Source organism: Bubalus kerabau, chromosome 8 (genome assembly GCF_029407905.1).
Source record: "Bubalus kerabau isolate K-KA32 ecotype Philippines breed swamp buffalo chromosome 8, PCC_UOA_SB_1v2, whole genome shotgun sequence".
Classification (NCBI taxonomy): domain Eukaryota; kingdom Metazoa; phylum Chordata; class Mammalia; order Artiodactyla; family Bovidae; genus Bubalus; species Bubalus kerabau.
Genome location: NC_073631.1, coordinates 8,456,834 through 8,471,100, shown reverse-complemented (window position 1 = coordinate 8,471,100; position 14,267 = coordinate 8,456,834). Strand labels below are relative to the sequence as shown.

Here is a 14,267-nt window from a genome sequence, read left to right as displayed (position 1 = left end):
TTCATCTCCTAAAATGCTATCTATTATAATCTTTAAGTGTAGATATGATACGGATTTGTGCTAGTCTTTTCCTAAAATATCACTCAATAAAATTCGTGGAGAACTAAACTGTGTATAGAAGTACACTACTCAATACAGTAGCCACAAGCCATAGGTGTGATTTACTTTTCAATTACTTAAAATTAGAGTTCAAATTTCTGTTCTTAGTGGCACAGACCATACTTCGATCAGTGTTCACACATGGCTCATGGCTGCTGCATTGGACAGCTCAGGGGGAGAGCACTTCCTCTTTCACAGTGAATTCTGTTGGACAGGGTGCTCTATTTAAGAGAAGCCACACTATTCTAAGGGTCTTTGAAGGGAGAAAATAGAGCTTTTCCAAGTTAGAACCAGAAAATACATTTTGGGAGCAGAATGCTTATTTCATTAAAGTCTGTTTATCCACTGTGGTTTCTTCCAGACCTCAGATTATTAGTTTTACACTAATTTAGCAGTTGAATTCACTTTGGTTGCATTAAATCCGGCACCAATGTCATGCCAGACCTGGCCCATGGTGTAGAAGTGGACAAGAGGCTGACTTGTGTATAGTATCCTGCCAGCGTGGGTACATCTTCCGCACATCTCTGCCTTGGTGTTGGGCATCCCTGGTATCACACTGCAGTGGTTTGTTTTCTTCAGTTAAAAGACAGACTTCATGGTTTAAGTAGGAGAGAATTTGGTAGGCTGGAGAGTGAACAAGTTAAAAAGAAAAAAAGGTGACAGGAGTTCTTGGTACAATCAGGAAACCCCTGATCACTCACATTTTTAAATTCAGTCATCTTAACTGAGTCCATAATACTTTTAGCTCTCAAGAATAGAGGGGTTGTGTTTTTTTTTTATTATTATTTTTTTACCTTTTTGATAAGAAGTGTATTGCATGCCTTCCCACGACACGTATGGCCGCTATTTAATCGGGGTCTCGAACTCCATTGTGTCTCCCGCAGTTGGTAAGCCTCACAAATGTGGATATTGTGGCCGAAGCTATAAACAGCGAAGCTCTTTAGAGGAACACAAAGAGCGCTGCCACAACTACTTGCAAAGCATGGGCCTCCCAGGCACGCTGTACCCAGGTAAGCACCGAGGGCACAGGCTGCCTGCTGCGCGCCCCCGCCCGCCGCGGGCGCAGCCCCGGAGCCGCCGCAGCGGGGATGGAGGGGCGGCTCTGGCCACTAAAGTCTCGCTAGCACTGCCTCCTGCTCCCCAGCTTTCCCAGACTTCCTCTCGCCAGGGAGCACGTGCTCATGAAACCCCTCCCTCCCAAAATCTGGATCAGCTTCTAAGATCATGAAATCAGATCAGTCGCTCAGTCGTGTCCGACTCTTTGCGACTCCATGAATCGCAGCATGCCAGGCCTCCCTGTCCATCACCATAGCGACCCTTGAAAGTCTCAGGTTTTTACTTTTCTGTTTTTTGTTTTTTTTTTTTCTTTTTGATGGTTTTTTTTAACCTAGGAGTATAGATTGCTTCTTTGTGCTAAGATGTGAAATCTGGCTATAAAAATGATTTTTTTTCATACAGTGGATCAAATGAAAGTGTTCAGGTCAAGTTTTGATTTATCGGTGTTGGCACCTGCCTGGCACATGGGGAATTGAAAGACCCTGACTGTCTGTGGTCCTGCAGCTGGCACGGGATTCGAGGGAAGCTTCTTTTTTCCCTCGTGCTCTGATGCTTTGCTGTGTATCTGTTGCATCTCAAGATGTTTGGCTCTGATCTGAGACAAGCTGAAGTGAAAGGTGTTAACAGACAGAGTATGGGAAGGGCTGAATTTACTCAAGGGTCCAGCAGTATTGTCAAAAGTACCTTTCTGATTTTCTAAGACATGAAATTTATGGATAGATCAGCTCAAGTTCACCTCTTTCAAAACACTGCTCATTTAGCATGACTGCTGGAAAAATCCTCGTTGGATGGAGGTGTGAGTACATGTAAAGTCACTTCAGTCGTGTCTGACTCTGCGACCCTATGGACTGTAGCCCAGCAGACTCCTCTGTCCATGGGATTCTCCAGGCAGCAATACTGACGTGGGCTGCCATGCCCTCCTCCAGGGGATCTTCCCAACCCAGGGACTGAACTCTCATCTCTTACATCTCCTGCATTGGCAGGCAAGTTCTTTACCTTAGCACCAGATGGAGGAGTAGATGTTAAATGAATAGTTGAGATTTTATCAAGCCTCATTCAGCTTTCTGACTTTAATAAATGGCTCATAAAGAAAAATCCACCAGGGAACTCTCAGGTTATTAGTTTTAAATGTTAACATTTATTTTATTTTGTTATTGGGATTAGATACATAGAACATGAGGCTTACTATCCTGTTTTTAAGTGGGGTGGTGGTTTTAGTTGCTAAGTCATGTCCGATTCTTGTGACACTGTGGACTGGAGCCCACCAGGCTCCTCTGTCCGTGGGATTCTCCAGGCAAGAATACCGGAGTGGGTTGCCATTTCCTTCTCCAGGGGGTCTTCCCGACCCAGGGATCAAACCCAGGCCTCCGGCACTGCTGGCAGATTCTTTACTGACTGAAAGGGAAGCCCCCTTTTTAAGTGTGCTTCAGTGCTATTAAGTGCATTCAGTAATGCTCAGATTACTAATGGCAGCTGAGATCAGAGGAAAGAGTAGTCAGCGTCAGAATAAAGTCCTAAAAATTGAGTAGTCTTGGCATCAAGGAGTAGGATGCTGTGGTCCTAGTACCATGTCCTCTGCTGATCTGGGGTCAATCTGGGCCCAACATTTGATTTCACTGGGCCTTAATCTCACCTGTAAAATGGGGAGACTGCATCAAGTTATCTTTTAGCTTCCTTCAAAGTCTAAGGTCTATTTCTAGAACATAAAGGCATTGTAGCTTAGTGGAAGAGAGGAAAGTAGATATTAATAATAGTAATAATAATTTATCAATTTGTGGCCAAACCCTCGAGTAGGAGATTAAGGGACGAGAAGATGATTATAGTCCTTTAAAATAAAATGTAAATACTTGATATTGCATTTTTTGGTTAAAAAATGGGTATTGGAAGTCAGTGCTTTTAATGAATGATTAAATAAGTCATTTATCTACTCAACAAATATTTACTGAGGACATATTATATACCATGCCAAGTCTACTGAAGATCAGTTCAGTTCAGTCACTCAGTCATCTCAGACTCTTTTCAACTTCATGGACTGAAGCATACAAGGTTTCTGTGTCCATCACCAACTCCCAGAGCTTGCTCAAACTCATGTCCATCAAGTCGGTGATACCATCCAACCATCTCATCCTCTGTTGTCCCCTTCTCCTCCTGCCTTCAGTCTTTCCCGGCATCAGGATCTTTTCCAATGAGTCAGTTCTTCGAATCAGGTGGCCAAAGTATTGGAGCTTCAGCTTCAGCATCAGTCCTTCCAGTGAATATTCAGGACTTTTTTCCTTTAGGATGGACTGGTTTGATCTTGCAGTCCAGGGGACTCTACTGAGATAGTAATCTGAATTTCCCTCCAAAACTGCACACGTGAATTGGGATGGCAAGATGATCCAGAGGCCCTGCAGAGCTCACAGGTTGCCTCCACTGTTTTCATGACTAAGCAGACAAGCCCTAATGTCCAGTGGGCTTCAAGGAGCTTCTCCTTCCCCGAGACCCGGATGCAAGCTTTTTTTCTGACTCTGTTTCCGAATGCCTCTTAGGCTTGTCTCTTAGGTGGGAGTTAGGCAATTCCTGCCTGTCTGATCTCATGCAAAGGCTCTGAGCAGAGATCTGCATCATGCCCTCACCCGAATGCACACATTAGGAACTCCCTGGAGCTGGCGTCTCCTGTGTCCATGTCAACATACTTCTACGTCAGGGATATATATATTACATAGTACCCTACGGTCAGAATTCATTTAGTCCTAAGATGTGAACTAATCCCCTTTGGGGGTCAGATGGTTTGAAATTCCACACGTGGCTTTTAGTCCTATTCTCAGGAGATGAGAAGGCTTCTCGTGTGAACTTCATGCTGGTGGAGGATCCATAGAAGCCCTTTGAAGAAGGTCCTTCAAGGCTGCATCAAGGCGCAGGCAGGCAGTGGGTGAGGGCCTCACTGGGCTGTGGCCGGTTGATCTATACTTTCTGTGCATTTCTCATGTGCATCCCTCCCACGCCTCCTAGGACCAGGCCTCACAAGCATGCACATGGGCCCTGAAACAGGCTTGAATCCCTCCAGTCCACCTTAGGTTGAGGCCATTCTTTGGGCTTAGGTAAAGACAAAGCCAAGTTTATGAAACACGGCCAAGACTTAATTTTTCTGAATATTTTATTTATGAAGAAGCTTTCTGGTCATCCACTATAATTTCCTAATGTCTTTATAGAAAACATAAGTTTCTCTTGAGCCTTTAGGTGCACAGATTGTGTTAGACGCTTAGAAAGAAATGTATCAGTGGTCTGGGAGCTCTGGACTTGTGGTCCGTCACTGTGGTGGCTCGGAGGGTCTCAGGAGGCCCCAGGTCTGGCAGAAGGGAAACCCAGCTCAAGGTGCTGTAGGCACTCTGGGCAGGCTACAGAGTCTGTGTTTGCAGAAAAGGATGAGCACATCAGGAAGCATATTAGCTTGATCAGAAAGACAACCAGTGCAATTGACTTCTGTGGGTTTTATTCATACCCCTCCTGTAAATCAGGATGTGGGCTATTATGTTTACCTATTTAATAAAAAACCCACATTTCCAAGGCTAAAAAACCACATTTACCGGTGGTAATAACTGATTTGAAATATATTTTTTCAACGTGGCATTGATTGTGAAGCAATGAAAACATAAAATTTAGAAATAGGGATTTTCCTGGCAGTCCAGTGGTTAAGACTCTGAACTAACAGTGAAGGGGGCACAGATTCGATCCCTGGGCAGGGAACTAAGATCTCATTAAGCTTCATGGTACTGCAAAAAAAAAAAAAAAAGCTAAAGAAAAAAATGCTTAGAAATGCTCAGAATTGCTTCTGGCCTCACAAGCTGTGCTGGGGCCAGAAAACACAGGGGAGCCATGGGGGAGAAAGGCCTGGATGCTACATGTGTGTCTTCTGGGGTCATGGGATGTTTTTAGCACAAAATTGGTGTCAAATTTTGTCAATTTGTCAATCTTGTTGGAATAATATAAAGTGTATGTGGAAAAATAAAAGAGGAATTGGCATTTTTTAAGAAGAAAAGTAATGTCCAATGTTATATTAGAACATTGCTGTCAGCTGGACCTCTTTGAAGAACAGACAGATAAATCAATAATCCTATCCTATCCTAAGTCACTTCAGTCGTGTCCAACTCTGTGTGACCCCATAGACGGTAGCCCACCAGACTCCCCCGTCCCTGGGATTCTCCAGGCAAGAACACTGAAGTGGGTTGCCATTTCCTTCTCCTAAATCAATAATAGAAATGGATAAACCTTCCAGAGACCCAGTGATCAATCAGCATGTCCTATCTAAGAAAGGAAGGCACACAGAGGACTGGGATTTCAATGAACTCTGCAGAACTGGTTTGGGAAGAATTGATTAGCCATTAGGAAGAAAATCAGTTTAGATTTTTAGCTTCTTGTGTATTAAGAGAAATTGCAAGGAGGTGAAAAATTGATATTTCCAAAAGTCCAACCATAAAAACTAGTACACAGAGAGGCCATGCAGAATATATAGCTGTATCTTCAACTATGGAAAGAAAGGGATGATGTAGCAAAGCAACGATCAACTAGAAGTACTCCCTAGATCACCTCTTATCTCCACAATTTCTAGACTTCCTACAGTGCTTGTTCGTTGACTTTCTGGGTTGCTGTGTTCAGGGCCCAGGAACTCCCGAGTTCTTTCCCCCTCTCACCAGGGTTGGCTGCAGCATTCTTGTGACCAGGTTTCTCCTACATCTCTGTTCAGTGTGACAGAGTCAGACCCTTAGATCATTTCTAGCTGAGAATTCTTTCATTCTCAAGAGGGCTGTTGTCAGGAGTGACTGAGTGAGTGTACTGGGGAGTATTTGAAACATTAAGAGGACTTGTCAACGGGACACAATTGTAAAATCACAGTCCAGCTTCTGGGGAGAGTGGTGGTGGTTGTTCCCTGATCTTAGGGGATAAGGCAGGTGTCATCAGCTCTGATCCTCCTCTGTGTGGCTGGCAGGGTTGCTGGGAAGATTAGAAATAATCTCCGCAAAGATCCTGGCTCTTGTAGGCACTTAACACATGTCAGATTTAACGCTGGAAGATGAGACTGAATCCTTTGACTATAAGCGTTTCTAAACTGGTCTCTCTAACTGTCTTTGACTTTAGTCATTAAAGAAGAAACTAATCACAGTGAAATGGCAGAAGATCTGTGCAAGATAGGATCAGATCGCTCCCTCGTACTGGACAGACTAGCAAGTAACGTCGCCAAACGTAAGAGCTCTATGCCTCAGAAATTTGTTGGTAAGAGTTAAACGTTTCCTGTCTCTTAAAAGAACAACCATGTGGGTGCCTTAGACGGTGATTAGTTGAGGGAAAAAGAAAGGAAACATATCTTGTTTTTTTTAAAAAAAAAAAAAAAAGCAAAAATTAGCAAGCTTAATATTTCTCAAGTCTCTCGGAATGGTTTTCTGATAGGCTTCTTAAAAATAATACCAGATCTTCTCCCAGGGGCTGTTCTTAGAGGTGGTTTTGCAAGGTCTGGGGCACCTGGTGAGATCTGCTCTGTGTCTATTGGGGATGGCTGATCAGTGAGCCCAGGGCAGAGGGCACACCGCTCAGACCCCCAGCCTCAGCAGCCTTGCTGAGCCTCAATGGCTCCTTTGTCCAAAGTTCATAATACTCCCCACGAGGGCTACTTCAAAGTCTGAAAGGACAGAATTACAGGGCAACTGGTCCGCGAGCTGCGCAGCAAGGAGTAGGCACGGCCTCAATTGCTGTTTTCCCTGCTTGGTATCTGTGCAGTGCTGCCAGAGTGGGGTAACCCTCTCCTCCAGTGTAGACGGTGGGCTCACTCACAGCCGCTTCGTCCAGCCCCGATGCTGGAAGTGTAACTAGGGTAACACCTGGGCAGGTGGGAGGGTAGAGAGGCGCTAGGCTGGGGCTCAGCCTGAGGCTGTGAGCTCACAGCCAGGTGTGAGCTGTCACGTGAAATGACTCTCCTCTGCAGCCCAAGTTCCATCCTTTACGTATCTCCCAGGCTTTTATGGGCTTCTCTGGTGACTCAGACAGTACAGAATCTGCCTGCAATGCTGGATACCTGGGTTTGATCCCTGGGTTGGGAAGATCCCCTGGAGGAGGGCATGGCAACCCACTCCAGTATTCTTGCCTGGAGAATCCCCATGGACAGAGGAGCCTGGTGGGCTGCAGTCCATGGGGTCACGAAGAGTCAGACACGACTGGGTGGCTAAGCACACACACAGGGTTTTATGAAAATAGGGTAACACCAGGATGTGAAAACATTTAAAACCCTCAATGTGAAGATGGTATCTGGAAAGAGGATGGGGGCAGGGAGGGTCACGTCCAGGGAATATGGATCAGTAAAAGTTTGTGAAGTTGACAGTGACCTTGAGATAGGAAGAGGATTCCTACACATTTTTCACAGTGGAAGAATGGAGGATTCTAGGCAGATCAGAACAAATACAGAGCAATGGTGATGCTGGTTGGGGACTTGAGGGGAACATGTGGACAGGCTCGAGAAGCAGATTCCAGGGTGAGTCACGGACCCTCAGGGAATCCCCTGAGTAGCAAAGCCCCAGTCAGCTCTGGTCACAGGTGAATGGCCTTTGAATGCCAAGGTGAGAAATGCAGCCTTAACCCAGCAGGCAGAAGAGAGCACTGGCACGTCTTTAACTGGAGTCACCTCTTGGAAAATAGAGACCTCTGGTGCCAAAAATTGATTGGAAATGGGAGAACGTGGGGCCTTGGTGGCCTGGAAAGAGGAAGATATGGGGCAGAGGCTGGTGAAAGAGGAAGGTGGGGGCCACACGGCTGATGGAAACCGCAAGTCATGGGGATTCGGGGACACGTGTGCCATTGACAGGTTCTGGGAATCAACAGTCTGGGTTTGGTCTGTCCGTTTTGAAGGACTTTCTGAATGATGCCCCGTGGGAACCTGGGGAATGTGTGTTAGGAGAGAGGATGGTGCTAGAATGGAGTCAGTAGTTAGTGAGGCCTGGGGTGGGTGCTGACCTGCAGGAGGGAACAGGACCCAAGGGGAGGCCAGGTTCTTGGGTTCCAGCCTCTCTCCGACACTGAAGAAAAGGCTCCATTTAGAGGTTTTTTTGTAGGCCTGGAGTTGGGAGGGGTGATGGGAGGAAGGAATCAGTTAAAAAACACTTTTCAAAGAACCAGCCGGAGACAGAGTGTGGGGAGTCGCCCACAGGAGTGTGAGCCTTTAGACTGTGTGAAATGGGGAGGCCACTCACTTCCTGCGCGGAAGGGGTGAGGTGACTCAGAGCACTGACTTCTGGGGGTGGGACTTCAAGCGGCAGCAGGTGGGAGTGAGAGCAGGGCCCCCCACCCCTCCCAGGAGGCCGTGTGTGGTGGAGGGGGGATGGGGGCCCCCGTAACCAGGGGAGATGGAGCAGCAAGTGTGTCTGAGGATGGTTGGACCGTCATGGGCCCTGGGGAGCTGGGTACCACTTCCTTCTTCAGATCAGAAAACTGGAGGATGCCAAAAAAAAGTCAGTCATGTCCGACTCTTTGCGACCCCATGGACTGCATTGTCCATGGAATTCTCCAGGCCAGAACACTGGAGTGGGTAGCCTTTCCCTTCTCCGGGGGATCTTCCCAACCCATGGATCGAACCCAGGTCTTCCTCATTGCAGGCGGATTCTTTACCAGCTGAGCCACAGGGTGCCAAGGGCTTTGTGAATGGGTGTTTCAGCCCCTGTGGCTGATGGAGACTTCAGACCAAATTACCATTGGTGAAACTCTGCTGTAGCTACCTCCAGTGAGAGCACAGTTTAGGTGTTGTATTGAGATTTAGATAGTTTTTGTGTTGAAAAATATATATATATAAAGAATAAAAAAAAAAAAAACAGAACCCCTCTCTCTGATCAAACAAAACTAAGGTTAAAAGAAGTCCCTGGGGAGAGGTGGACCACACAGGAGAAGCGGGGTGGGGACCGAGGTAGAGGGCGCCAGAGTGGAGACTGGAAAGAGGGGCTCTGAGCCAGCAGTGTGCTCTGCTAGATGTTTCCCCAAGAGTTCGGTGCTTGGCAGTTTATTTCTAGAATAATGTCTCTTGCCCTCACATCAGCTTGATAGGGTTTTCATCAACGACTCCTCCCTTGTCATGGTTTCTCCACACCAAAAATCAACAAGGAAATGGACCTCTAAGACCTCTCTTTACCTCTAGAAGCTGAGTTTATCTTCTTATATAATTTCAGAAAGAGTGGGTAGGAACCCAGCTGTTACTGTACAAGCTGGCCCAGTAGTGGTGGGGTTGAAAGAGCGCCAAGTTTTCATTCAAGAGAGGCTCAGACCCAGCCCTCTTACTATCATGCTTGGTCACTGAGCCGTGTCCAACTCTTTGTAACCCCATGGACTGTAGCCTGCCAGGCTCCTCTGTCCATGGGATTCTCCAGGCAAGAATACTGGAGGGAGTTGCTGTTTCCTTCTCTAGGGGATTTCCCCAACCTGGGGATCAAACCTGCATCTCCTGTGTCTCCTGTATTGTAGGCAGATTCTTCCCCATTGAGCCTCTGGGGAAGACCCTTACTACCATTTGTATTTATTTTGAATGATCTCTTAATTGATCGGACTTTGCATGCAAGCAGCTGTGTTCAAGAAGCTTCTGCAGGGGTTCTGTTTCCATATACTTTTCTGTGTTTGAGGAGGCCTGCCTGCTGCCTTTCTTCTTGAAGAACATTGTGACAAGTGAGGTTGGTCACTGTCTTTGTTCCCCCAGTCTAGAACTTTCTAGATTTTGCCATCATGACTGAAGGCAAGAGTTCCATTTTCTGTCTGAGTGCCTGAAGAGTTTTTTCTTTAACGTAAAAGTTGAATACAACCAGGTTGTGTCTTGCTGTTTTGCATTCTGAACAAAAATTTCCTGACATTTTAATCTGGGGATTCCCTTCTTTTCCATTTCTTGGAAATTCTCTTTTTTATGAATATGTATTTTGTTCCCTCTGTTATGATCTCTGTTCAGAGATACCGGTCGTCCTTTTATTGGAGAGTTTGTCTTCCATATCGGAGAAGGTGATGACACCCCAGTCCAGCACTCTTGCCTGGAGAATCCCAGGGATGGGGGAGCCTGGTGGGCTGCAGTCCATGGGGTCGCTGAGAGTCGGACATGACTGAGCGACTTCACTTTCACTTTTCACTTTCATGCATTGGAGAAGGAAATGGCAACCCACTCCAGTGTTCTTGCCTGGAGAATCCCAGGGACGGGGGAGCCTGGTGGGCTTCCATCTATGGGGTCGCACAGAGTCAGACATGACTGAAGCGACTTAGCAGCAGTCTCCCATATCTGTTAGCATTTCTATAAGTTGGTTTTTTTTTTTTTTTTGCCCTTTTCACATTTATTCACTGTTTCTATCTTGTGTTTTTCCTCTAGGTCGGTGATTCCATTTTCAGGAGTTTATGTTCTATTACTTGCTATTTCTAATCCCTGTATTATCTGTAAATAACACTGTTTGGACCTCATTTTGCTTCCTGAGATCTAAAATCTCCTTTTTCATCTTCTTGTGTTGTTCTAGCCTGCCATGTTTCAGTATCTTTTTAATTGAATTCATGTCACAAAGCAGTTATGAGATATTCTTCTCTTCCTTGAATTAGGCTTTTTCCAAGGATGGGCTTATTGTTCTATGTTTAACTTTCTTCCCTTATCTGGCTAGAAAATATATTCACAGTAACCATGACCTTTTCTTTTCATCTTGCTTATTTGACTTGGGCTGATAGAGCTTGACTGATGTCTGCTACGTTCTTCCCATTGTATCTGAGATGTGGTTTTTTTGTTTGTTTGTTTGTTTTCTGAGCGAGCTCAGCTTTTCTCAATGCTGAAGGAATGCCAGAGATGAGGTTGGAGGAGTTCAAGGAAGGCAAAGTGCAGTCTTTGTTAAAAGACTTCCTCTCTGCCCTTTCTCCCTCATTCTGAGATTTGGTTAAATGCCCTAAATCAGTTATCACTGAACCTGATTGGGAAGTATTTCTAGCTGCCCCAGGATGCTCTGGCCCTTGGGGTGTTTCCTCCCAGTGCACAGCATCGAGGACTTAACTCGCATCTCCCACCTAGTGAATCAACCTCAGCACTCACTCATCCAGTGTCACCTGGTCTCATTAGGAGAGGCTTCAACTGCTTTTTGATCAGAAGTGAAAAAAGACAGCTATTTGAATTGATTCTCTATGGATATGAGGATGTTAGGGAAACTGCTGAGGATTTTGTTGCTTCATAGTTAAGGTTTTATAAGTAAAATCAGCTGTCAAGCTTAGCCATGTATCTCATGCCAGAATTTTCTTTCCTTGATTTTTATAAATATGTATTTCCTTAGACTATGTACCTTTCTTTAGCATTCTGCCAAAGTGAATGTTGTGGGATTTTCTTACTCTGTGGAGTATTAAGGGAAGAAAAATTCTGTGGGTGGTTTTAATATACCACGTGGGTCTTCCCCCTACATCCTTTGATTGTTGATACCCGGTTTTAAAGAACAGTTGCTCAGGAAAGCACAGAATGATGACTCTGGGAGAAACGGGATCATTACTGGGAAAGCACCATTTTGGGTGGAGCTATAAGCACTTTATATGTATCAGAATTGTGAAGCCCACTCCCTTCCCCACCCTGCCAGGCTTTAATGGAGTGATAGACCAGGCTAAAGGGATTCATTCTCCTTTGGGGTTAATGTAACCAGACATTTATCACCTCGATACAAAAATAGGGCGGAAAAAATCACATGGCTTCTGTATTGCTGTTCAGTTAACTTAATGGGGAGAAACACCACCTCTATGATCACTGCCACCCAACTTCCATAGAGATTCTAATATGTCCTGGTTCTGCAGAGGGTGTGGCTGGCCACAGACAAGTATCTGTGTGTCATGTAAGGGTCATGTATACCATTGTCAGGGCATGTGCCACTCCTGACTACCAGCAGATTGAGATGAAAGGGAGCCAGGCTGCTGTATGATACACTTCCCAACAAAGCAAGAAGCAGGACCTAAGGATGCTTTCTAGTCTGATGCAGCATACTTCTGGATAGCTATCACTGGCCTCAGATTTGTTAAGGATTGTTAGTAAGTCTAGGAACTCTGGAGCAGTTTACCCTTCTGTTGCTGGAACTGGCTTCAGGCCATGATGTCAGGTGTCAGTGTGGGAGGTGTGGGGGTCTTCACCATGATCGGTCTCGCCAGCCACCGTCAGCCATAACCTGGGCCCCTGGGCTGCCAGAGGCATCCTCACTTCTGCCTTCCACCAGTAGGGCTGCCCAGGTGGCGTGAGTGGTAAAGAACCCAGCTACCAGTGCAGGAGACATAAGAGATTCAACCCCTGGTTTGGGAAGATCCCCTAGAGGAGGGCTTGGCAACCCACTCCAGTATTCTTGCCTGGAGAATCCCATGGACAGAGGAACCTGACAGGCTCCAAGGCCATAACGTTGCACAGATCTGGATTCGACTGAAGCAATTTAGCACGCATGCACACACGTGATGGAGAAGGACCCTTCTTCCTTCAAAGCCTTCCAGCTTCCTTTGATATAGTCTTCCCCGGGTCTACCCTTCCCGTATATCTGCTCAGGGCTCTGGCTCCACTCACTCGTCCATCTCAGCTTCCTAGCTCCCTCTCCCCTTAGTTTCTTCTTGCTGCTCCCTGTGTGGGACACATATCACGGTCTGCAGCTGGTGCTTAGCAGCTGAAGGATGAACTACTCCATAGTTCCCAGACTTATTAATAATCCTTAAACAATCTGTGACATTAACCATCCAGAAATATGCCTCATCATACTAGAAAGCAGAATTAAGTCCCCATAGCAAACCTTCATTTTCCTTCACAGAACTTCTCAGACAGGAATGCGCCCTATATGACCCTGCACTAACATCTGTCTCCCCTGTGGGCTGTGAAGGATGTTACTTGTTGGCCATTCTGTCCCTCCTGTCTGGTCCAGGGTGGACACTCGGTGGACATGTGTTGAGAGAAGGAAAGAGAGTGAGGGTTGAAACGTAAACAGCTTAGACCTGCCTCTGAATGCCCCTCTGCCCATGACTTATTAACTAACCACCACAGAAAGGAAAGTGGATCAACAGACCTTAACAATGAGGCAGACCGTTCACTCATGAATTTGCTAATGAAGCCAAGGTTTCCTACTGAGCTTAGAACCTGTACATCAAGAAGGTGTTATCTTCAAGGATATTCATTTTATTTCTTTATGAAAACTTGTACTCAAAAGCTAATTACAAGAAGTCAAATCTTTTCTCAAATTTCCCCTTTCCAGGGGAAGCGAGCTCGCTGCCTCCTACCAACCATGATATTAGATCTTAGGCTTCTTGAGGCCAAACTCGCTGACAAGTCATTGACGGTAATTTCTTGCAAATCATTCCTGCTCAGTAATTGTTTGAAGGAACAAGTAAATGTCACCCCTGGAACTTGCTCCGTCTGCTCTCAACTTTCTACCAACTTTCCACCAAATAACTGCAGCACAGGCTCCTTGCTGCTAAGAACTGAGAAGCAGGCATGGAATTAAGAGGCCAGGGAAGATGTGGAGGCTGGTACATATGATGGTGCTTTTCACTCTCACGCAAGTCAGAGCCAGATTTTTGTTGTTGACAAGACTGATATCATTTCACTATGAAGAATATAAAGTTTCTGTATTTTTGATTAAGCTTTATTCTAGAGTATTATAGTTATGAACTTAAAATATATGATATATCACACATTGTTATAATCATATAACTGCTTGAATTAAATAGTGATGTTAACCAGCCATTGTGAATTACTTAGAACTCTATATGAAAACATATCATTTCAATATTAATTTTAAATTACATATAAAAATCTTTAGAGCTTCCCAGGTGGCGCTAGTGGTAAAGAGACATAAGAGAAATGTCAGGAGACATAAGAGAAATGGGTTCAATCTCTGGGTCAGGAAGATCCCCTGCAGGAGGGCACGGAAACCCACTCCAGTATTCTTGTCTGGAGAATCCCATGAACAGAGGAGGCTGGCAGTCTATAGTCCATAGGGTCGCAAAAACTCGGACACAACTGAAGTGATTAGCACACTCAGCGAACTCAAAATGTTTATTAACACCCAGAGTAAATACAAGTATTGGTTTGGTGTTTGAATATGTGCTGTTTAAATTGGCACACCATCCTTGGTTCACCTGTTCGTTTA

General features: G+C 45.4%; 1 protein-coding gene across 2 annotated transcripts in view; it reads left to right on the top strand.

Annotated features, from left to right (window-relative positions):
* The window catches only part of IKZF1 (IKAROS family zinc finger 1), a 98,144-nt gene that overhangs the window by 79,192 nt on the left and 4,685 nt on the right, over positions 1 to 14,267 (top strand). For both annotated transcript variants that reach the window (XM_055589664.1, XM_055589663.1), the window contains 2 exons: positions 984 to 1,109; positions 6,271 to 6,405. In XM_055589664.1, the coding sequence (XP_055445639.1) occupies positions 984 to 1,109; positions 6,271 to 6,405 (261 nt within the window). The remainder of the gene's footprint in view (positions 1 to 983; positions 1,110 to 6,270; positions 6,406 to 14,267) is intronic.